The sequence below is a fragment of the Tursiops truncatus genome, chromosome 4, assembly GCF_011762595.2.
Source record: "Tursiops truncatus isolate mTurTru1 chromosome 4, mTurTru1.mat.Y, whole genome shotgun sequence".
NCBI lineage: Eukaryota > Metazoa > Chordata > Mammalia > Artiodactyla > Delphinidae > Tursiops > Tursiops truncatus.
The window spans coordinates 115,242,399-115,268,368 of record NC_047037.1 but is presented as its reverse complement, the minus strand read 5'-3'; the positions used below and the strand labels follow the sequence as shown (position 1 = coordinate 115,268,368).

The window sequence follows — 25,970 nt, the reverse complement described above, 5'->3', positions numbered from 1 at the left end:
TTACAAAACAAAAATTTTTTTTTTTATAAATTTATTTTTGGCTGCGTTGGGTCTTCGTTGCTGCACACGGGCTTTCTCTAGTTGCAGCGAACAGGGGCTACCCTTCATTGTGGTGCGCGGTCTTCTCATTGCTGTGGCTTCTCTTGTTGCAGAGCATGGGCTCTAGGCACATGGGCTTCAGTAGTTGTGTCATGCGGGCTCAGTAGTTGTGGCTCGTGGGCTCTAGAGTGCAGGCTCAGTAGTTGTGGCACACGGGCTTAGTTGCTCCACGACAGGTGGGATCTTCCTGGACCAGGGTTCAAACCTATGCCCCCTGCATTGGCGGGCAGATTCTTAACCACTGTGCCACCAAGGAAGTCCCAAAACAAAATATTATAGTTAAAAGCAAATATTTATTAGAATAATTAGTGGAAAAATAATGGAATTTCCTAGAAAGTTAAAAGAAAAAATGAAGAAGGGGAAGGAGAAGGGGAAGAAGAACAAGGAGGAAAAGAAGAAGGAGAAGGAGGAGGAGGGGGAGGAGAAGAAGAAAACAGAGAAATATAATACAGTTGGGGTGTCTAACACTGTACTAATAAGATTTCCAGAAAAAGAGAACAGAGAAAGAGATGAAGAATTTATTAAAGAAACAGACCTTAAGGTTGTGTGTTTCCAGTTTGAAGAGCCATTGAGAGAGCAGTGCAGGGAAAGAAAAAATAAACTATATCAAGACACAATATGACATTTTAGGACATACCAAGGATAAAAGGAATATATATATGCATATATATATACATGTATATATATATACATGTATATATATATATATATATTTTTTTTTCTTTCTCTCCAATGTCATTTGTCTTCTCAACAAAAACTTTGGAAGCTAGAAGACAATGGAGAGGCTGTCTAAATTCTGCAGAAGAATAAAGTTAGAATTCCAAGTCAAGATAGCATTCAAATGTTAAGGATCTACAAGGTCCTAAAACATTTCCATTAGGGAGGTGTGTTTCTGCAAATGAAAGAATAGACAAAAAAGATAATGTGAGATTCAGGTCAAAGAGGATCCAAACCAAGAGGTGATTGAGAATTTCCATTTAAGCATACTTAGAGATTAATCACACCCCACTGAAACCAGGAAAAACTAAATTTGAAATGTTTGAGCATTTAAAATTATAAGTATGGTGACTGAACTTAAATGTTCAAAAAAAATCAGTTGATAAATTTGTTGGGGGCATTTATTTGGGATATGTTAGCAATTATGAACTCCAAAAATAAACAGCAAGGGAACACAAAGCAATAAACATAATTTTACTTATCCATGAACAATATTTATAAAATAACAATAAGTAATGATTTAACGAAATAATTATAAGAGAGTAGGGAAGTGAAAGGAGTACAAAATCCTCAAGGACAAAAACAGGAATCAATAGACAACGTCTAATACATAAATCAAGAAAGTGTGGGCCTATCATGTAGAAAAATGAATTTAACCAATGAGAAAAATGGTTTTAATACTGGATGGATAAAACAAAGAATTGAAATAAGAACTCTGGGTGTATAAATGGATGTCACAGGGAGCTACTGTTTTTTAAGTTTTTAGGGTAAACATTTCAGTTTTTACAAGATGTTAAATGACATTTAGAAGTGTAAAAGGGAAACATATTATAGAAATGAGAAGATTATAACTATAATTTGGGTGTGACATTGAGGCAAGCAAAGATTGTAAGATTAAAAGTCAAAGGTTAAGAGAATAATAAATATTTTTTAGAAACATAAATTGGGGAGCTATAGCTCCAGATCAAGGAGAAAATAGAATATGCTTATGGTAGTAACTTCAGAGATAATATCAATTCATAGATGGATGCTTTATCAAAAGCCATCAGCAGGGAACTTCAGAACCTAGGGAATTTCATATCATGTAGACAAATCTAATCTGTGCTCCAACCCTGATTTTTATAAGCGTGAAATTAGAAAAAATGATTTTAAAGATTGCTTAGAGAAGATCTGGACTCTTTACTCAGAGTCACAACAAGGTAGCCTGGGTGGGAGAAGAAAATTGAAGAGGTAGCAGTTTTGTCTATGTGGTACTGAGTCTTAATTAAAGAATAGGGTTCTAGATAGTTACACACTTACTGGTTTGATATTTTTATACACACCTACTGATTGAAACACTCTTTCCAACCAATAGCTCAGCATTACCTTCCCTCTCCCCAGTCTTAACCCCTAACCATTCCAGACCTTAACCCCTAAATAAATCACTCCCATTTTATGTCAGGTCCTTAGGCATAACTATGGTATAGAGTGATGTTTATGAGCTGAGATTTTTGGATTGAACCTTGACTCCACCACTTCCTAGCTGTGCAAACTGGGCACATTACCTAACCTCACCTGGAAGTTGAGGATGACAATGTTAGTACCAGCTTATGGAGATTTTTTGAGGATTACATGGGAAATATGAGTAAAGCACAATGCAAGGCATATAATAAGCACTCAAAATTAATAGTCATCATTATTATTATTAACTTTGAGAATAAGAAGACGTCATGAATATTAAATTTTTAATCATGAATGTATGAAATTTTGTTTTATCATTACTTATTATGGCAACCACTTAGAAAGTATATATTTATAATTTGTTGAAATAATCTGAGTAAGTTGCATATATTTTAAACTTAGATCCCCTAATTGTTTTATTCAGTGATGAACTGGGACACCTCATTTTTTGTTTACTAAGTCTTCTCTTATGTTGTTTTCAAACATCTTGCCATGCATAGATGTGATCTAAGAAGTTCTTCCTCTGTTTCAAAAGAGTTTCTTCCTGTATGATTCTTTAGGTTCACCATTCATCTTAGACTGTTGGTCCTTTTTATTTATCTCAATTCTCTGTTTCTTCTACAACTAAGATAGTGAGGTAATGTGCCACATTATCTCTTTAGAAATTTAAATAAGAAATAATGTCACAAGGCCAGGTTCTCTCCCAAGAGACTTCCCAAGATATCTAGGGCCTCACCAGCAGCTCTCCTCTAACAGAAGCATAATGTTTGCAGCACACCAAGAGGGGATCCTTTTTGCGATACACTCTGATTAACCACCATAGTATTTTTAAAATTTACAGTGAGAAATAGCGATTGCAGAGTTTCTGGGACTTGTTGTCCCTATGAACAATGCATTCTCTTTCTGCTGACAGGAATTAATCTGTGATTTGAATTTGGATAGCAAACTATCAATAAATATTTATTGGACTGCTGAAACAACTCTTTTATGTCTCACTTTACTTTCTCATAAAATACACCCCAATAGCTGTCATTTGTTTGCAATTTCTTTAAAATGTTGCCTTACCCACTATGATGCAGAAATTGTAACTGACATATATGCCACGAAGTCCCAGCCTTTTTTCACCTTGCCTGTGTTAAGACCATTAAGGTAATGTGTGAAAACAAAGCAATGAGACTTTGCTCTTTTGCAATTTCCCTGTTTGAGAACATGTCTTAAGCAACATGTGGCTTCGTGGTTCCATCATGACAGGGAATTTGTGTGCTCAATACTGACTTTCTACCTCATTCCTGTTCTATATACCTTTGACTTTAGAATTTGCTATATCACTCTGGGTCATTCATTAAATATCTTGATAGCACCAGACTTCCACAGAATAGGAGATAATCGATCACAGCATTTGCTACTCTGTCACCTGAGATTTTCCGAGGACCAATATGTTTAATACAGATTGTAATAGCACCTCAAACGTCACACCTGTTTTTAATCTCTGGAAAACATCTTTCTCGAGTAGAAGAGAAAGTTGGAAAATTGCTTTTCCCATCTTTAATTCTGAGGGAAAAAATTTCAAGCTTTATTTACATTTTAAATATTTCTTACAGTATTAATGATGGTAAAAAGGCCTAGAGATCATAAATGGAGATTTTTCTACAAGCCGCTTGAGTGCAATACTTTTAAAAGCGGCATATAGTCCAGCTGTGGTCACGATGAATGTGAGTGTTCTCTATTCTTTACTTGTGATTATAGAAATACAATCTATAGCAAACATTATCCCAAACATAACTGTTTGAAATCCATGAACATTTCTTGACATAAAACATTTCTTAAATAAGTACATTCTTTATTGGCATTTCCTTTTATTCTCACCAAAACCCTAACATGTGATTAGCACATTATCATTCCCATGTTATTGCCTGAAGTCTAAAATTGAATTAAATTTCTACTCAGAGGTGAAGAAATGGGGCCACAGAGGTTGCAAATGTTTCAGTTAAGAAATACTTTTTTCATGACTTTCAATTTCTGAAGAAATGAAAAAAATTTTGCTTAGATCACTGCCGTAACTTAAGCCCCAACAGAAAGTCTGAAAGGAAGCATACTTCTAGGGAATTACCCAACCTCAGAGTCCTCAGGTTTTTTAGTGTTATCCTCTGTGTCATTATTTTGAAAATACCAGCCTGGTTACCCTCTGTGTCATTATTTTGAAAATACCAGCCTGATAATTCTTGAAAAATATAATTCCGCTCTTAATATCCAGTAGAAGAAGCATATTAACCATAATCTTGACAAGTGTATTCCTTCAATTCTGCTATAGAACATAAACTATTTTTAGCTAGTCAGGATGCTCGATATATTGTCAGACAGCACACAACAGACGCTCAATTTAATATTCGTTAAATGAATCAGTGAAATTTGGAAACTAGAACTGGGTTTCAGAGAGTAGGGTCTTAGAGGTATGAGGAAAGACTGAGAAATAGAGTCAGCTGATTTGTAGAGAAGCTGCTCATTAAGAATATGATACCACTGTTTTTCACCCCAGGGGTTTTATAAACAAAATCTAAGTTGATTTCCTTTACAAGCCGGTTTTAATAGAAGTGGAATTTCAGACATTTTACCAGTCTCCCTTTGGTAAATCACTAATTAATAAGAAATCTTGAACTTCTTGCTTTTACTTCCTATGTTGGTTTTGACATTATAATAAAAATGTTAAACCCTTTAGTTTGATAGGGAAAGTCTTTCTAAGCCTTATTAGCTCTCTTCCAGGCCCGTTAAATAAGGACTTGGGATGCTTCATTTGAAGGTACCATTGATCCGTTGGATCATCACTCTAACAGCAATTATCAGCATATGACAAAGAAGTTTGTAGCAGAAGGACACTGGTTAATTGAGGGACTGTTTAATTGATTTCCATATTAATCAGAACTTTACAAAAGTAACAATATGCATAATCATTTAATTCTGGATTCATATTCCTATTTATATGAATTTCATCCATACTCTATTTTTTTTAATGTGCATACATGCTTTAAATAGGATTAGTATTGTTTAAAGTCTAGTTTATTATGTCTTCCAATAAAGTTTACCTAGGAAGCAAAATTGACTACCTTGAGTATTCTCTTCATTTTTAAATACTAAAAAGCTCACATTTCAAGTTTTGTTTCATTTATTGGCTCAGATGTTTTCTTCCCTCTACCTGTGGAATGTGTTATAGATTTTTATTTTTGTGTCTACTGAAAAAATGCGTTTTATTTGGAAATCTTCATGGTCCTTGTAAACGCAGGCATGTCAAAATGTGAGATTTAGGAATCTACCTCGTAGAATACAGCAGGAACAGAACGTTAAAGAGTTACCAAAGAATTACCGTTAAAAAAAAAACCAAAAAAAACTTCACCCGTGTATATGTGAAGTCATATCCTGACCAAAAGAGGAAGTGGCAGGTTACTAGGCTCAAACTTATCTGTGGCTCTACATCATAGATAACATACTGCTGACCGTCTTCAGTTGTTTCTGTAACAACAGAAAGTGCACTCACTCGGAGTAGTCTGAATTCAAAATGCTGAAGAGAAAACCATCCAATGTTTCAGAGAAGGAGAAACATCAAAAACCAAAGGTAAGGTAATTTCATACATAGTCGGACAAAACCAACATGTTTAATAGAATACACACGCACACACATTGTTCTTATCTGTCAGTTATAAATCAATTCAACCATAGGGTTGAATCCCTCATGGCAAATATGGAAAAAATTGAATTGCTAAGTTAAGTTTAGGTGTTAAATAATACCTGACAATTATTGTCTCTGTAATTTTATCTTATAGGGCATATTTGATTATTTACATCTGTAACTGAACTTTGAGCTTGTATTGTCAACTTCACGGAAATCATTTTGGTGGTCTCTTTTTGAAAGGCTGATATTATGAAATCTTGGTGTACATTTTTAATAACTATAAAGGCGTCAAGGTCTATTTAACAATCTACCAAGTGCATTTTATCTTATGCATTCTCAGCTCTTCATAATATATTTAATTATGAGGTTGTAAAATGGAGGTGTTTTGATTAAATATTTAATTTTTTTCATTTTTTCAGACTAAAATATGATAGCTTGTTGTAGAGGTTATTTTTTCTACTCTCTCTCTCTTGAACTAACTTCACTACTAGAGAGAGGACTGGGTTGTGTTTGGGAAACATCAAAACCCCATAAATTTATAGATTTGACAAATTGGTTTTATTTGAAATGTTACCCTACTCTTTGTATTGAAAATAATTATTACTTAAAAAGTAGGATATGAGATAACAAAGTTTACATTCTATTGTAGAACTATAAATTAGTTTCATTAATAACATAAAAGAAAATATCTGTGAAATATTGGTGTCAGAGAAGTTTTCCAAAACCTGTACAGTTTTTGAGTTTCTTAGGTAAATAACAATTTAAATCTGCTTGTGAATAAACAATAACTGAGTTCAGGTGTCTTTTTAGAGGACTGATTTATTATCAATTATTGACCTTTATTTGCTAGGCACCATTCAGAGAGAAAGGAGTTGGGAATTGATTGTGAACTTTTGAATTGTTGTGACATTGAACAATGGTCTATGTTTTATAACTCTTTGCAAGTTACCACACAACCTCTCTGAATAAAACTGAAAATAAATGATTGCCAGTCTTTGAAAACTAAGAATAAATGATTTTCAATATTAATTCTTTCTGACACAAAAATCTGATAAAGGGTAGGCAAGCATCTCTAGTTAAAAATACAGCTGGGGGCTTCCCTGAGGGTGCAGTGGTTGAGAGTCCACCTGCCGATGCGGGGGACAAGGGTTCGTGCCCCGGTCCGGGAAGATCCCACATGCCGCGGAGCGGCTGGGCCTGTGAGCCATGGCCGCTGAGCCTGCGCGTCCGTAGCCTGTGCTCCGCAACAGGAGAGGCCACAACAGTGAGAGGCCCGCGTACCGCAAAGAAAAACCAAAAATACAGCTGGATAACATAGCATGATTTCTTTTTCCTTAATAAAATAAAAATTCAAGGTAACATTTCCCAAAGAATACAACAAAGTTTTTAAAAGCATTACTTACCTTTCTGTTCAAGATTATTTTTACATACAATTTGCTTGATTAAATACAACCAATATTGAGTTGACAGTAGTAAGTTTTAAGGAGATCACAAAAATTAATATGAAGCAGTGGTTTCCCTCCAAGTATTTAAAATTTAAAGTTAGAGTATCTCATAAAAACTCTATTATGTAGTGAACTACTATCATATTTATGTCATTGAACAATTTTCAAAATGATACTTTAGTCTATGATCATCATTTGCCTTAATTGTAGGAACTATTGTAATAGAAGTGGTATATTGTTCATCTTACTGACTTACTTATTCATAAATGTAAAAATATATTTGATAAAATATACATCTGGTAACAAAATATATCACAGAAAATAGTCACACTGGAAACATTAACTTTTGCTGTGAATGAATTCCTGTTTCCTTTAGATGGATGGTTTCATTTTATATGAATTTAAAGAGCTATGTGAATGTATATTCACATGTTCATACCTTCCAGATCAACTAAATCCTTTCCTTTTAATATGGAGGTGATATTTTTCCAATTATTATAATTATGTGTTAGAAACAACTTTGCTTTAATTCACATTTATTTTACTGGGTAATTTTCTTTGTGTATTTTATGGGAAAAGAGCCAAATCCCTAAGAGATGGCAGAGATTCCTACAAATAAATGTCTAGTAGAGTGAGGACTGCAAATCCCTTCATCTACTAGAAGGGAACATAGGACCTGTGTCTAGAAAGATAGAATAGGACCATCAAGAAATCAGTCTGAAATGTAGGGAATCACCGTCTACACTAATTGACTACATACCAGACAATCATTCACATCTCTTGACCTGGAAACATACATTCCTTGTGCTATACTCTTTCAAAATTTCTGAGAGAGATTTCCTTGCTTTTTAACTGTAAATGCTAAAGTAGGTAAGAAGCAACAACATTAAAAATGAGGTGACTATTATTTAGTCATGCAGTTCATGTTAACTTCTGTGGGTTGTAGTTCAGGTGACCTAATACCCAATTCAAATGGTGAGTGAATATTATACCTAATGTTATTCCTTAAATAAAAGTTACAAAACTGTTCATTTGAAAAAGTAAGTAAATGGAGAAGGACTTTGTTATTAGTATTTTTAAATATGTCCTGTGGTTGTAAGAAAGTTCAAAACATTCATGGATATAAAATGTAGCAATAGATTTTATAAGTCCGTATACAAAATAATTTATTATTTTCTTATATTCACAAGACTTATCAATAAAGATATCCATGAATCAAAAAAAATCAGAACCCATTAAAATATCATTTTACCATCTATAATTTATTAATATGTTTTCTTTTTCACCTTTTATTCTCCTCTGTTTCTCCATTTTTGGTATGGGTTCTTTCCTTCAAATAGCTCATAAATAGGACAAATAGCATTCATATTTATTATAAGAAATTCATAGTGTAGGTTAAAAAGGAGAGACCAGAAATATTCCATAAGGGAAACTGTTGTAATTCATGTCTCAGAACTCTCTATGGCGTATTAGTAAATTCCAAATTAAGAAAGATATTGGATAAATTTCTTTTTGATAAATGATTAAGTATTCTACATTTAGATTAGTCAATCAAAAATAGCCTTTCTTAACATACTTGCAAGGTACTGTACTTTCCTTTTTGAATTTTGTTTTCACCTCATCATCACTAGTGCCCACTACTGATTGTGAATTAAAAAAATAAGCATATCTAGTATGCAGAGTGCAAAAGATATGATCTCATTACACTCAATAAATCTTTAAATTATAGAACATAATTTTCCTTAACTCTTTTTCCAACTAAAATGTTTTAGTTTGCTATATTTACTGTGAGGTTATGATGTACCAGTGGCTGTGTTTAGAGCTTTTTGCACATTAATTTATTTAATATTTGTAACATTTCTGTGAGAGAATAACTTTTATTTAGCCTTATAGTTGAGAAGGCATAGAGAAGGTTAATGAACTTAAGCAAAGATACACAGATAAAAAATAAAACTCTGTTGTATAAAATACATATGTCAATTTCCGGCACTCCTGTTCTTAATTATTATGCCACCGTTACAAGCATAGGGACCATAGATACTATTTCTATTTCTGTCTTAATCACCAGCTAAATTTTAAGGAAAACTGGGAGAGCATATTTTTAAGAGCCTCTCTCTGTCAGGTGGAAAGGAATTTAGAGGTCCTCCATTCCTGTCTCTGACAGGATTCCACCTATTAAATCCCTCCAGGTGTCCATCCAAGCTTTAAAACTTAAAATTGTAAAACAACAATAAGAACAACTTTATTAGCATTCAAATGTTCAAATTGTCAAAAAAATCATGACCTAGTATTGCGATAGCTAAACGCATGTATTTCCCTCCTAAATCTAGTATAACACCTTTAATGTAGTAAGCTCTTAATAAGTATTTGGAAAGTGAATGAAGTTTCTTGCTTCTACTGTATGCAACCTGGTTCAAGTATGAATACTGACTAGTACTATGTATTTTCATTATTCTTGGTAGCAAGACTGTTAGTGTGTACATAAGAAAGTTTGTATGCATGTGTGTAAATACAATTATAAATCACTTCTAAGTTTTATTTTGAGAAAAACTCCAATAAAGTAAATGTTGTGCAAGAATCCCTAGAGAGTCCCATTGTTACATAACAAGTAGACCATTGTTCCAGGTTAGGGAATATGGTAGAAACTTTGAAAATAGAAAAGGAATAGACACCACAAATGAAGCTCTGCTCCTGTAATTGGAACAGGTTGACCTTTATTTGGCTGGGATTAATGATCTGTGTTAATAAATCTTAACTCAGGTTTTTCTTTGAGTAAAGGAGATTCAAATACCACTGTTATTTTAAAGGGAAACACTGATATAATGGCAGCTCTGGAAATAGTTTTTTCTTTGTTTTTTTTACCATTTTTTAAAATCTAAAGTGCATACTAAATGAGACACCATTAGTGTCACAGATGCTAATTTTCACTAGCAATGACTGAAGTGGCATTCTTTCCCATTTGCATTTGATCCTAGCAATGATGAGAGGTGATGAGTTGATTATGAGTTGTTTTCACTGCACTGCCCGCTGTGCAAATTTATGCTCCTAGACAAGGATGACACATAGTTGTGGCATTTAAGAGCTTTCTTCATTGCTTTTCCTATCAAGACTGTTAAGATACATTTTTAACTCTTATCTAACCAGGTATAAGAAAAGAGAAGAAGTATTTATATGAACCGGTGCTTACTTTAGGCCAAGTACTTGCACAAGGGGTTTATGGAACTCCCTCCACCACCTAATTTACAGAAAACAGCACTGTAGCTGTGAAAAATTTTGTCCAAGATATCATGGCTAGCAAAAAAATTGATTTGAGATTATTCGGGCGGCTTTTCTTTTTCTAAACCTGTGGGTTTCCCCCCTGCTACTTCTTTTTGCGTCATCATCTGGGGTATAATTTTCAGACTTTAATTTATGTTTCTTCAGTTGAATGTTTTGGCTTTTCAAACAAAGTGATTCCAAGTAAGGTATGTGATATACAATGTAAGTAATATTTTGAATCTACTTTTCCCATTAGAAAAATGGTGGGTATAAATAAATGTTTATCTTTACTTTGAGTTATTACCCCCCCGTTCCCCTAAAAAATCTCTCTAAAGGTTCTCTTCACTTCTGTATTTAGTTAGTATTTGTGTCATATTTGTTTTCCAAGAAATATTTAAAGTAAATTATAATGCAAACCTAAAGACAAATAACATAAGACAGAAGAAAATGGAGTATAGACCACAGTAAAAAGTATTACAGGGCCACCAAGTTTGAGTTGAATATGGATCTAAGTATTGCTACTCATTGTGGTCCTACAGACTAGCAACACTGGCATTCCAGGAGTTTGTTAGAAATGCAGATTCTCTGGCCTACCCCAGGCCTATTAACTCAGAATATACATTGTAGTGAGATACCCAGGAGCTCTGTGAGCACTTTAAAGTTTGGAAATGATTTCTACATTGATGGTTCTCAACCTAGGTTGCACATTTGAATCACTGAAGAGCTTTAAGAAATACTGATGATTGGGTTCCTTCTTCAATATTCTAATTTACCTAATGTAGAATGTACCTGAGCATCAATAACGTTTAAAGTTTCCCAATCTGGAGATATTTTTTTCTACTAATCTCTTCAAAGAACTTAAAAGTTAATTCACTCCTTCCTTCCTTCATTCTTCAAAGCAATAGATATCTACTGAGTGCTTACTATGAACAATATAGACCATATGCTGGGAATACAGTGGTGAATAAAACAAAGACCCCTGGCCTCATAGGATTTACATTTACTGGGGGTGACAGACAATAAAAAAGATGAATATGTTAAATACAGAGTAGGTTAAGTGATGGTAAGTGTTAAGAAGAAAAGGAAGAATACGAAATACAAAGAACCAGGGAAGACTTGGTGAGAATGGGACATTTAAAAAGGGACCTGAAGGGAATGAAGTGCTGGCCATGAGATTGGCTGAGGAAATCTTACTCCAGGCCCAGGGATGAGCAAGACCAAAAGCCTTTTTTTTTTTCTTAAATTAATTTTTATTAGAGCAGAGTTGCTTTACAATGTTGTGTTAGTTTCTGCTGTACAGCAAAGTGAATCAGTTACACGTATACATATAGCCCCTCTGTTTTGGATTTCCTTCCCATTTAATTCACCACAGAGCATTGAGTAGAGTTCTCTGAGCTATACAGTAGGTTCTCATTAATTATCTATTTTATACATAGTAGTGTATATATGGAGTGTCCCTGGTGTGTTTGAGAAACAATGGATCAGAATACACAAGGGAAAGAGCAGTCACACAGAGATGTAGAGGGCCTTCTAGGTCATTATAAGGATTTGAGCTAGTATTAAAAGACTTTGAGAAGGGAAGAGAAGGATCTGGCTTATATTTAGTGGGTTTATTCTTGCTTTTGTGTTTCAAATACACTGAAGAAAGTGAGGGAGGAAGCAGGGAAAGGAGACCCTTTAAGAAGCTATTACAGAAACTAGGAAAGAGATAATGGTGGCTCAGACAAGGGAAGTGACAGGTGGATGTTGAGAAGATGTTGAATTTGGGATTTATTTGTACATACTGTATACATCTAGATATATAAGAAAGGAACTTACCACATGGGCTCTAAAGGTGGTAAAGAGAAAGGCTGCCCCTGCTCTGCACTGTTCTTTCTTCCAGCTGGTGCCCACACTTCAAGGAGAAATGCCCTCATCCCTCTGCTCCCAGCCACCAGAAAATTACCCCCATACTGATATGCCACTTCCCAAAAGTTTCTACTTCTTTCTTCAAAATACAATTTTCTATTGAATTTAATTTTCATTTCTGGGGTACCTTGAATCAGAATAGATGAACTAATAATTTGTTTATTTCAACTTGTTGAATTGTTTGAAAGAGGTAAATAATTTTAGCCTTGAAAAATTATCTTCAAACAAAGTATCAATTCACTCTAGCCATCCCATTTTATAGAACATGAATCTGTAATCAAGTTTTATTTCAAGCAAGTAGCAAAGGGTTAGTACCAAATAGACGGCTATATCTGAAAAAAACACAGTGCCCAGATGATACATAGAAAGTTCTGGAGACAAATGGTTTGAGAGAAATGACAGAAGTGTAGACTCCCCTTGTAAATGTGGGTATTACATCCTATAGGAAGGTATAAAGTCATTACCTTGACTACCAATGCACTGGATTTGTTAAAAATCAATTTAATGACACACTTATCTCTTTAAACTTTCCTTACCTTGCTTAGGAGATAAATGGCTTCATTATCCCTGCAGATTGTGTGGTTTCTTTTTAATAATGGAATTAAGTCCATACTCTACATAGCTGTGTTTCCAAATTTAGCATTCCCAAACTGATCCATTTCTCTTCCTTTCTAGTGTTAAGGACTTAGGTGAACTTTTGGAAACAAGACATTCATAATTAGCTTCTTAGTAGAGAACAAAAATGTCCTCCATTAAGAATTGATTAATAAGAATAGAAGAGGGTTTTAAGCTGTCTCTGGTGGTAGACAAAATGATTCTTCTATACATAGAGAGCCATTTGTCAACACAGCTGGCCATGTCCCCTTTCTCCCCTCACTTAAAGAGTTTTGGAAGTTTTCACCTAAGTCTGTATTAGTTTTCTAGGGCTTCTGTAACAAAATACCATAGACTCAGTGGCATAGAGAACAGAAATTTATTTTCTCACAGTTCTGGTGTTTGGAAGTCCAAGATCAAGATGCGGCAGAATTGGTTTCCTTTGAGGGCCATAGGGAAGGATCTGTCTAGGCTTCTTTCTGGCTGGCAGTTGGCCACCACTTGCTGCCCTTTAACTTTGTTGCCCCTCTGTGCACATAACCTGGTGTCTCTCTTTGTGTATCCAACTCTCAGCTTTCAGTGGCTCTGACCACTCATTCTTTCCTGTTTGTGCCTCTCTTACCCTAGAATACATTTGCCCATTTTTCTCAATTCATGAACTTATTTTTTAATACCTCACTGGACTCTCATTCCCTCAAGAAAGCCTCCACCAGTTAACCCAAGGCAGTGCATTAGAGGGCATTCTGGCAGAGCAGGAGGAAATATGAACTAAAGTCTTATAGATTGGGTTTGAGGTCTTATTTTGATATTTCTTAACTATGAGATGTTGAACATTTTGTTAAACATCTTTTGAGTTTCTTGTGCTTATCTGAAGAAGGGGATATGTTAAGGCACGTCACATAGGATTGATGTGAGAATTAAGTTAATTACCATATGTAAATTCCCTAGCACATGGTACATGTTTGATTAATAATCTCTCCCTCCTTTCTAGTTTAATAGTACTTGTTCAATACCTCTATTGTTTCTTTTAGCATAGTTTATTCTAATATGTCCTCCCAAATGGAGTTACCATCAAGAACAGGGGATGCATCTAATTCATATTTGTATCCCTGCAATTTTGGGGGGGGAACAAAGGGTATTGAACTCTGTCTAACTTTCAGACTCCATGTGCCCTCTATTACACTTTGGCTACCATCAAAAATATTTATAATATGGAACATAGTCGTGTTTCCTCAACATATGCACAATACTTGTGTAATGACTAATGGATAATATAAGTCATCTAAAGTAGTACTCTACTCCAAGACATAGTTTGTAAATGTGTCACTGATAAAGATCTGGGCAACACCCATATAAAACAAAGTAACCATTCTTAGAATGTAATGAGACAAAACAATAATCAAAAATTGTAATGTAATCTGTCTGAAGGAAAAAAAAAACAGCATTTGCAAAGAGTTGCTTTCAGGGAGGTTAGAAAGGAGGTGGAGAGTAGAAATTTGCCATTGAGTCTGCAGAACAATCTGTATCAACAAAAGCAAATATTCCATTAGGCTCAGCAGACTTGCTCACTTAGGTGAACTAAGTTCAGGCTATTATAACTTCGTGTCTCTAGCCTTTAATACAACCTAATTCACTTTTCTGTGACTCTACTATACTAATCAAACAAACTCCCAGCAATGACTTTGCATCCCATGTCTCTAGGGGAGACATTTCTTTGATCAGTCAACAAGAATATGCATTCTTCTTGGCAGTTGAATTTCTCATACCTAACCAATACTTGGTATTGCCATTTTTGGTAGCCTAACAGTTTAGTTTATGAGTCAGTCCCCCTTGGAGTTGTTTAGTTCTGCAAGCTTGAAAAATAAAGTTCTTGTACCTGTCAATGTGAGGGCTTGACATTGGACATGGAGACCCAACCAAGGAACTGGCTTCTTGGAAAGACTGGCTTAAGTTGCCACCTGACCCCACCTTTTCTCTATATTCATAAAATAAAGACAGCTAAACAATGAAGTTTCTTTTCTATGTTTTTCATAATGTTAACAATTTAAATTCCTGGAATAAGATTCAAGACAGATTTACCTTATATCAATATCATAATATATAGTGATATGACATTGGTCTGAATATTTGATTAAAATTTTTTCTGAATATTCACATGGTTTTAGCCTGGCAACTTTGATTTTTTAATTAACAGTAATAATAAATAATTTGATATATAAATTTTGTAATGCTTATGGGTATATATTCTTTATATTGTGAGTTATTATACAGCCACCATCTTTTCTAAACTAAGCCATCTACAAATTTCAAATTACTTTAAGCTTATGAATATCTCACTATAATTATTTACCAATTTTAAAGTACCCATTACCAATGAAACAAAGGTTCATAATTTTAAAAATAAAATTCCTTCAAAGATAAATGTTCTACAATTATCAGACATATATTGTAGGTTTAGGAATTGTCGTAAACTGAGTTCATTTCTACCACTACTATTAGATTTCAAACCACTATTAACTCCTCAATAGACTAAAATATTTTTAGAGCCAAATCCAAATACAATGAAAGGAAAATAGATGTAATTGACAATGAAGAAGTTATAGAACCCAAACATCTCTTCCAAATATCCTAGCATGAACTTACAACTATTTTTTTTCTACTTATTCTTTCCTTGTTCAGGATTACATACTGTATATTTGCCCCACATAAACATGTCTGTTCTTACTAAGAAAAAATAGTTTAAATTCCTAAGCATAGTGTCAGCGGGTGCTGCCTGAGATGGGAATGTTTATAAGCTTTATGATATTAACTGCAGCACTCAACCTCAGGTGGCATAAAACATGCAAAAAAGAACTTTCTGTCAGTTTTATTATTTCTAAAAAGGTTCCCCTTGAAGCAGAAGAGTGACCTTGCTCTGCTGAGCTGACATATGCCACTGGATTAATGGTCGAGCTCTGCTGGAGGGAAGCTCACAGAAACATTACAATTCCAGAAGCTGGGCTGGCGGTGACCATTAATCAGGGGGACCAAAATCATGCATCAAACACACTCATTTAAAAGTAGTAAAAATGACTTTAAAAAAAAAAACCTTTTTGAGAATTAGCTTGTTGTTTGTCATTACCTGTGTTCAAGGAGATCACTGCATGACTGGACCATCCCTTGGGGAGAATGTTAGAGGTCATTATGTACCCAGAGACCAAGTGAATGTGGTGCACATTGCAGACTAACGGAGGTAAAGGAGAGTTTTTGTTCCAGAGAATTTGATGGGAAAGTGTATTAAATGGATTCTATTTTCCCAACTTTATTTTCACTCCTTTATTTAACTAAGATTTCAAAGCAATGGGTACTATGAATGCTGGCCTCTTTGTGAAGATTTTATTTTATTTTTAAAACTGGAGTAATTGGATTTAGTGGTAGAAACATTTGACTGGTAAACTTGGTTAGGAAATTTCTCAAGATCCTAAAGTTTGAGTCAACATACTCAACTACTAAGTACGTGAATAAGTATCTTCATGGACTTAAAGGTACTGTACATTCTTCTACCACATGTCAACTAAGAAAAAATTTTCAAGACTTTTTCTCTCTCTGACTACTGAAAAGGAGAAAAGGCTTAAATCTAAAACCTGAAAGAGAATGTTCAGTTTAATTTAGATGATAAAAAGTTACTCTTGCTTTTTACAAATCTCTTTGATGATAAAGTTGAATAGGCATAACCTCTCTTTCATTTCTTTAATAGTTTGTCTTTTAGATTAATGATACTATGCATAATACATATGATATAATTTCATTAGTAGGTAGAACAAATAGTAGATTATGGCCTTTATTGAGAAAACCAGCCCATTGACCATTAAGATTATGATCAATGTAGTAAGGCCTGCTATGATTACTACTTCAAAGTCATTCTTCTCCTAAATAACTGCTGCCTTCCTTAACCATGATATTCAATATTATCTTCTTTTGTTAGCCATATGCTACTCTGGAGAATTACTTATGCAGACTTATTTGTTTTTGAAGATTATAGGATTAAAATAGTTGACAATGTCGTGACTATAGTTAAAATATTATTGAATATTTGGCTATAAGTAGAAAAACTCTAATAGGTACATAATAGAAAGTTAATTTCTAAATTTATGGGAGGATTATACATATTTCTTGTAACTGGAAATCTGAATCATCCATTTTTCATACTGCATTCTCTCTATCAAGGTGCCTAGGAAACAAAATTAGTAATGGAAATTTGCTCACAGAAATTACTTATCATTGAATAGGTATGGTAAATGCATAAAGTATGTTACCTGTAATTCCTCATTCCCCTCCCCACCATCTTCCCTAAAACACAGACCATCTTGTGTAACCTTGGTGGACATGGTTAATCATGATCTCTAACTCTCAGCCCGAAAGTGGCATTGGAACGCTTTTCAACACAGCTCTCCATGAAGGTCTTAACAACCCATCCATGCTGGTGCAAAGAATTGAAAAGTTCCACTTATTCTGGTTTCGAAAGATAGTCCATCCAGACAATGGGAAATCCTAGTGATATATTCTTGTGAATACACAACACTTTTCTAGTGCCCCCAAATGATTATGTTCACTAGAAACAATCTTTCTTTCTCTCCCTTGAAGAGTTCGGGATATATATATATATATTTTTGCAGTACTCGGGCCTCATTGTTGTGGCCTCTCCCGTTGCGGAGCACAGGCTCCAGATGTGCAGGCTCAGCGGCCATGGCTCACGGGCCCAGCCGCTCCGCAGCATGTGGGATGTTCCTGGACCGGGACACGAACCTGTGTCCCCTGCATCGGCAGGCGGACTCTCAACCACTGCGCCACCAGGGAAGCCCCGGGAGATAATTATTAAGACACATTTTTTTGTCATCCAGTGCTCCTTTTAATACACAGTGTGTGGTTCATTGTATTTTTATTACTTTAATCATCATTTTAGCAATTATCCTCTTTAGATTTGGCAATTTCTAAGTAGTCCCTCAGTCAATAACTACACAATCTCTTACAGTAAATAATTTTTGAAGATGGTTAAGCAAATTCAAATTGTATTGATTTCAGCTAATTTCATGTCCAAAATCTGTGATCATTTTACTGTCTTTCTTTAGACTATCAATAATATAGATATAGACATATGCATACAAAATGCCTTTCATGTATTAAGTAGTCAGTACAAGTATAAATAATGATGAATATAAATTTCCAAGCTGACATCTAGTATACATTTTTAATTTATTGTGTGTGTAAATATAGTCTGCTTTTAGGAATTGCTTCTATATTTGTATACCATTCATCTGAATATGGCTCTATTTAGCTCTTATAGATTGGAATTCTGTGATTGATGCCACCAATAGAGTGTAAATTCCTCCAGGATGGATTCTTATTCATACAGACAGCCCTGATCCCAAGCACAAAGTTTAGCCATAGAAGCCCCTTAGTATATTTACACTGAATTGCATAATGTAAAACATTATGCTCCTTAAGTAAACATCAGCAAATTGTTTTCTTTGACTATAACGTGACTAAGTTATAATTTGCTTTTGTGTAACTGTGAAATGTATGGTTTTTGTCATTTAACTTGAAGAGAAATATGTGGGATTTGTCATCTGTTGTGATTTTCCCAAGGCTCCCAACTGTAGGATTTTTTCTATAGGCCTACATCGCTTAAGATCGGTGGCAATCAATGTGTGCTAAAATGATGAGGTGTCGGCAAGTGGTCTCATAGACAAGGTAGGACTTGATCCTGCCCTTGAAGAATGGGCTGGATTTGAGTAGGAGGAAGAAGAGCGGAAGAACTTTCCTTGAGAGAAAAACAGCGTGAGCAACAGCTTAGAAACATAAACGAGTGTGTCCATACTGGCCAGCAAGAAGTGTCAGAAGTTCTGCTTAATCAGATTGACTAGCACTACCTGAATCCATGGGGAATCATGAATGTGCAGCATGCTAAGTTTGGACTTCATTTTGTTAACTAAAGAAGAGTCACTTAAACTCTCTGAGCCTCAGTTTTCCTCATCTGTAAACTGAAGGAATCAATAACCATCTCAGAGGGGGGTTGTATTTGTTTAATGAAATAATTATAGATAAATCACTCGGCATAAAGCAAGCTCTCAGGGGCCAAGAAACCAATGTGGAGCAAGCTTTACATTTTGAGAAGATGAATGGAATGATGAGAATTGGTATTTTAGGGAAAGGAGTCCAGTGTTGTGACGTCTTTAGATGACTGGAGAGGCAAGAATTTGGGAACTAAAGAGCTGAAAGTTGTTATTTCGTTGACTCAGGAATGGGGTTATAAGCACATAGTTGCATAGCGGTAATGAAGATAAATGCCTACAACAGAGATTTGGGAAAAGAATTGAGCAGATGTGAAGGCTGAAAGAATGTGTGTGTGGTAAATATATTACATTTTGCATTATGTGTCCAAACTCCCCAAAGACAGCAGTGAGCAAATACCGGTTTCCAACAGTGCAGGTGGAAGGTTCAGAAGGCATGATCAAAACAGATCCTCAGGGGTAAGAGGCCATAAGCAGAGAGAGATTTTTGTTGGCATATACGCCTTCCAGCCTGAAGGCAGGCAGAGAAGCTACTGTAAATTAGAGAAGCTGCAAAATTGGGTTCCCTAAGGGAATTCTTGAAGATTTCAAGGAAGGATGGTATAATGAAACAATTCCAGGAGGATCAAGAGGGACCACTTAGTATACTTGTTTAGTTTAGTAGTTAGAAAAAGAGAGAGAAGGAATAGAAAGTCAGTGCTATAATAATAATACAGGACTGAGTAAGCCAGCAGAAGTTTTACAATAGGTAAAACAAGAAGCTGAGAGGTTCAAGATAGCCTGATCATGGTCACATTTTTTAAAGTTTTGCATTTCCTTTTTAATAGGATTTTGTAAGAGTTGATACCTAGTAATATCAAGTGACTGAACTTTGGTTGCATTATGCTTTTTACCTGAAAAAAAGATATTTAAGACATATCAGTATTATTTATTTTAAAAATTCTTTCCAGCTAAAATAGAATATCTTAATTTTTATTCAATTCCTAAAAGTGCAGCATACTTATAGTCAGTGAATGTAATGTAAATCATGAGATATGGTAATAAGTAAGTAATGCAGCAGTGCAATTGAGAATTCTCAATGTTTGAATCTTTTTCACTCATAAAACTTATTTTTGTTACATTAAATAATAACTCTTTTACAGGTATGGCTCATTCTGCATTGATTTTTTTTAGTTCTAGTTTTCTTTCCTTTAGGTAATTTTCTTTGAGGTAGTTTCAATTTACAGAAAACATCTCTTGGCACATCAACTTCTGAAAGGAAAGCTTTAGCATGGAAATTTTGACACAACTTTTTAAAACGCTGTGGTGGAGTCAGAATCTGCACTTCCTTTAGATAGCGTGCAGTTGATAGGAAAGATACTGAAACAGAGAGATCAAGTAGACTCACTTTTGTTCTAAGAGTCCAGATGTACATTAAAAATATTTAGAGCATTGATACATATTTGAGTACTGAGTTGCCTTTACCCAAGGTTAAAATGTTAGTGTTGAAGGCCTTATTTCACACGCTGCTTGTCTTTCAGCCTTCAGCTCCCTGACGCCCAAACAACTGTCTTCCATCAGCGCCACATGATAGTGTAATTATTTAACACTGAGTCAATCCTCATAGATTATTTTAAGTGAGTTAAATTTGTTTCATACTCTTCAAAAGATCTCAGCACCTGAGTTAGTTAGAACAATTAAATCCTCAAATGCCTTTGGATAAAGGCTGACAAGCTTATTGAGATTTAGCATACCATTATTATAGAATATTCATACAAGCACGTGCTGAAACAGAATTCTGAACTTTAAGAGCATATTACCAATGAAGGCTCTATGTGCAATATTTAGATGATGTGAGAACTCATTGGCAGAGTGTGTGTGATTTTTAATTTGCCAGTATATTTCAAAATACTGCAGATGTCTGACTCATATATGCAAATTTTTCTTTGAAATAGACTGTGAAATTTTCCACCGATGCCTTACCCAAATATTGTCATGCTGGATGGAGATAAGATTTTACTTGAAGATCCCAGAAGCTGGAGAGTGGTTAAAAAATGAAAATAAGGGTTCAATTCTTTTGGTTTTGGTCAAAAGGTTGATTTACGTTCCAAAAAAAAAAGAGACTCCCTAATTCTCCTTCATGTTGATAAATTTAGGATGGTCATTGTTTTAAGAAACCTACTCAGTTCTATTCTATATATCAAGCTAACTTTACATATTTTTCATCCCGCTTAAATAGCAAGTTTCTTTGAAAATGGAAAACAGGATCAAAACTTTGTAATGCAATGACATAGTGGAGAGTACAGCAGGGTGGAGAATTGAAAAAAAAAAGGGGGGGGGATTTTTTTTGCAAGTTTTTGTTCCTATAACAGTTTCCTCATTGAGAGGGACTATATGATTTCCAAGAATCCTGCTAGCTTTATATAATGAATAGACATTCTGTAATAATTAGAATTATACAAAACTAGAGAAGAAATGTGACGAACAAAAAAGAATCCTTTCTTAAGTTCTTTGCATTGCGTAGGGACACACACACACGAATGAGTCCAAACAACCCAAATGCCAGTTATTCAGCCCTATTTTTGCGGAAGCCAAGTAGGCTATGTGGAAGAGGGTAACTGTACCACATAACCAGATAGTCTTCAAAAGGTAGTCTAGTAAAATACATTTATATCGGAAAGTTAGTTGTACTAAAATAAATTTAGAAAGCAAAACTTTATTTTCTCCTTAAATACATCCATACCTCTAAACAACCATGACCTAAGTAATGTTAATGATCTCTTTAAAAATTAGTTCCTTAGAAAGTTGTGCAACCATTTACCCTTTTTTTTTTAAGACTAATTTTTTAAGAACAGCTTCAGGATCACAGCAAGATTGAGGAAGTTACAATTTTCCCATATGCTTCCCCCTGCCCTACACCTTATTAACTCTTTGTAAATTATTTTTAACTTTTATATAGGTACATTTGGTTCTTTTTTTAACCCAACATTTTATTATGGAAAATTTCAAGCATATGTAAACTCAGAGTGTAGTACAATCTACCCCATATATCCATCACCCAGTTAATCATTAAATAACATCCAGTCATGTCTCCTTTATGCCCACATACTTCCTGCCCTCACTAGATTATTTTGAATTACAAATGAAAAATAACAATACTTCCTCAATATCATCATCTAGCTACTTATTTTAAAATTTCCTCAGTTGTCTCCTGGATGTGTTTTGCTACAGTGGTTTATTTGATTTATATCTAAATAAGATCTATGGATTTTGCAGTATTTATTTAGTTGATACAACTCTTAAAGATTCTCAATTTATACTTTCCCTCTCTTCTTTTATTTCTTTCTGTTGATTAGTTGAAGCAACCAGGTTATTTGTGCTGTAAATTTTCTCATTGTCTAAAATTTTCTGGTTGACTTCATCTTTTTGATGTCATTTAAGATGCTCCTCTGTCTCTGTATTTTTTGTAATCTGGTAGTTAGATACAGAAGCTTGGTGTGATTGCAGGTTTTTTTAAAAAGAATATTTCATTGGTGATATTAGGTGCTTCCGTTATGAAGCCCATATTCTGGTTCATTCTTTTTTGTGATTTGAGTAGCCATTGATGATTGTTGCCTAGATCCATTATTGCATTTGGGACTTACAAAATGGTACTTCGGTAATTTCATCACTTAATTGATTAGCTAGAATATATCACACATATACATGGAAAGAAAAATTTTCCTTTATTAAATATTTATTTACTCTCAAATATGTTTTATACAAGAAGGACAGATTAAATGTTTGTTTTTCCCTTTATTTGCCAGTTTTCATAATATGGCTGTAACATTTCCAAAAGTGACAACTGATATTTTTCTTCTTAGTATCATTATGAACTCATGAATTTTGATATATTAGATGTATTTCAGTGTAGCTCAGTTATTATTCTTCCTTTTACTAAAATTGTCCCATATTTGGATACAATTTACCCTAGTGACAATCTTTTAATATGGCCCTTGTGTCGTTTTGGCATGGCCCTAGTAGTCTTTGAAAGCTTACCTACTTTATGGTATGACAAAATGAAAAATTTGAGAATATAGACTGAGAATTTTGACTTCAAATGTCATTAACATCGTTACTTATTTTCATTGTCTCTCAACATTTGCATTTATATATATCGATATCATTAACAATGGTGTGAATACTGAAAACAGGTTAAAATTAAAAATTTTTTCCTTCCAGTTTTATTGATATATAATTGGCATACAGTACTATATAAGTTTAACATGCACCGCATAATGATCTGACTTACATCCATCATGAAATTATTATCACACTAAGTTTAGTGAACATTCATCATCTCATATAGATATAAGATAAAATAAAGATTAAAAAATCTTTTCCTTGTGATGGGAACTCTTACAATTTACTCTTTTAACAATCATATATAATATACAGCAGTATTAATTATATTTATCATGCTGTACATTACATCCCTAGTACTTACTTACCTTACAACTGGAAGTTTGTACCTTTGACTACCTTCATCCAATCCCCCTCTCTCTACCCCCTGAATCTAGTAACCACCATCTGATCTCTTTTTCTGAGTTTGTTTTTGAAGTATAATTGACCTACAACACTATGTTAATTCCTGGGGCACAACATAATGATTTAATCTTTCTATATATTTCAAAATGACCAACATGCTGTCTAGTTACCATTTGCCACCATACAATGATATTACATTATTATTCCCATATTCCCCAATTTCATACCTGTGACTCATTTATTTTTCAGTTGGAAGTCTGTATCTCTTAATCTTCCTCACTTATTTCTCTCATCCCCCAACCCCTCCCCTCTGGCAATCACCTGTTTGTTCTCTGTATGTATGACTGTTTCTGTTTTATTACGTTGTTCATTTGTTTGCCTTTTTTCAGATTCCATATACAAGTGAAATCATACAGTATTTGTCTTTCTCTGTTTGACTTATTTCAGTTAACAAAATACTCTCTAGGTCCATTCACGTTGTTGCAAATGGCAAGATTTTGTTCCTTTTTGTTCCATTGTGTGTGGGGGGTGTGTGTGTGTGTATGTGTGTGTGTGTGTGTGTATTTGTATACCACATCTTCTTTATCCATTCATTTATTGATGTGCACCTAGGTTGCTTCCATAGCTTGGTTATTGTAAATAATGCTGCAATGAACAAAGGGGGGCAAGTACCTTTTTGAATTAGTGTGCTTTTTTTTTTCTTTGCATTAATACCCAAGAGTGAAATTGCTGGATTGTATGGTAGTTTTATTTTTTAATTTTTTGAGGAACCTCCATACTGTTCTCCATTGTGGCTACACCAGTTTACATTCCCACCAAGAGTGTACAAAAGTCCCCTTTTCTCCCCATCCTTGCCAACACTTGTTATTTGCTGTCTTTTGATAATAGTCATTTGACAGGTGTGAAGTGATATTGTAGTTTAGATTTGCATTTCCCTGATGATTAGTGATGCTGAGCATCTTTTCATGTGCCTGTTGGCCACCTGTATGTTTTCTTTGGAAAAATGTCTACTCAGGGCCTCTGCCCATTTTTTGATTGGGTTGTTGGATTGTTTTTTTTTTTTTTTTTATTTTTTTTATGCTGAGTTGTATGAGTTCTTTGTATATTTCCAATATTAATCCCTATTTGGATACATCATTTGCAAATACCTCCTCCTATTCAGTAGGCAGCCTTTTGTTTTGTTGATAATTCCCTTTGCTGTGCAAAAGCTTTTTAGTTTGATGTAGTCCCATTTATTTATTTTTGCTTTTGTTTCCCTTGCAGGAGGAGACATATCCAAAAAATATATTGCTAAGATCAATGTCAAAGAACCTACTGCTTATGACTTTGTCTAGGAGTTTTATGTTTTCAGGACTTACATTTAAGTCTTTAATCCATTTTGAGTTTATTTTCTTATGTGGTGTGAGAAAGTAATCCAGTCTGATTCCTTTGTATGTAGCTTTCCAGTTTTCCAACACCATTTGTTGAAGAAGCTGTCTTTTCTCTATTGTGTATTCTTGTCTCCTTTGCTGTAGATTGACTATATAAGTGTGGTATATTTCTGGGCTCTCTATTCTGTTCCATTAAACTATGTGTCTGTTCTTGTGTCAGTACCATACTGTTTTGATTATTGTAGCTGTGTAGTATAGTTTCAAATCAGGGAATGTGGTAACTACAGCTTTGTTCTTCTTTCTCAAGATTGCTTTGGCTATTCAAGGTCTTTTGTGTTTCTATACAAATTTTAGAGTTATTTGTGAATTCATACAATTCTGTGAAAAATGCCTTTTGTATTTTGGTAGGGATTGCACTGAATCCATAGATTGCTTTGGCTAATGTGGTCATTTTTACAATATTAACTCTTCCAATCCATGAGCATGGTATATGTTTCTATTTGTTAGTGTCATCTTCAATTTCTTTCATGAGTGACATAGTTTTCTGAGTACATGTCTTTTACCTCCTTAGTTAGATTTATTCCTAGGTAATTTTTTTGGATGCAATTGTAAATGGGATTGGAAAACAGGTTAAAATTTGTCTTTTTTTTTTTTTTTTTTTTTTTTGGTCCTTCAAACTATCAAATTACTGTCTTTTTTTTTAATTGTTTAAAATAATTCCTCTCTCTAAGCCACCAATTCAATATGAAATTAGATTCATTATTTTTATTTGGAATTGTTAAGGATTGCTTTTATTTTTATTTAATTTTGTTTATAAATATGTTTTTAAAGTTACATGGTTTTAAAGTCAAATTTATAAAACAAGGCATATTCAGAGAAGTTTGTTTTCTGTCCCTTTTACTTTGTTTCTTTTACCCCA

At 34.2% G+C, this 25,970-nt stretch overlaps 1 protein-coding gene across 2 annotated transcripts in view; it reads left to right on the top strand.

Annotated features, from left to right (window-relative positions):
• The window catches only part of SAMSN1 (SAM domain, SH3 domain and nuclear localization signals 1), a 127,607-nt gene that overhangs the window by 73,278 nt on the left and 28,359 nt on the right, over positions 1-25,970 (top strand). Inside the window, exon 1 of one of the 2 annotated variants that reach the window (XM_019923247.3) lies at positions 5,734-5,863. The exons of the other annotated variant lie outside the window; for it this stretch is intronic. Coding sequence (XP_019778806.1) covers positions 5,807-5,863 — 57 coding nt within the window. The 5' untranslated portion in view covers positions 5,734-5,806. Of the gene's footprint in view, positions 1-5,733; positions 5,864-25,970 lie in introns of those variants that run through there. 2 annotated transcript variants of the gene reach the window in all.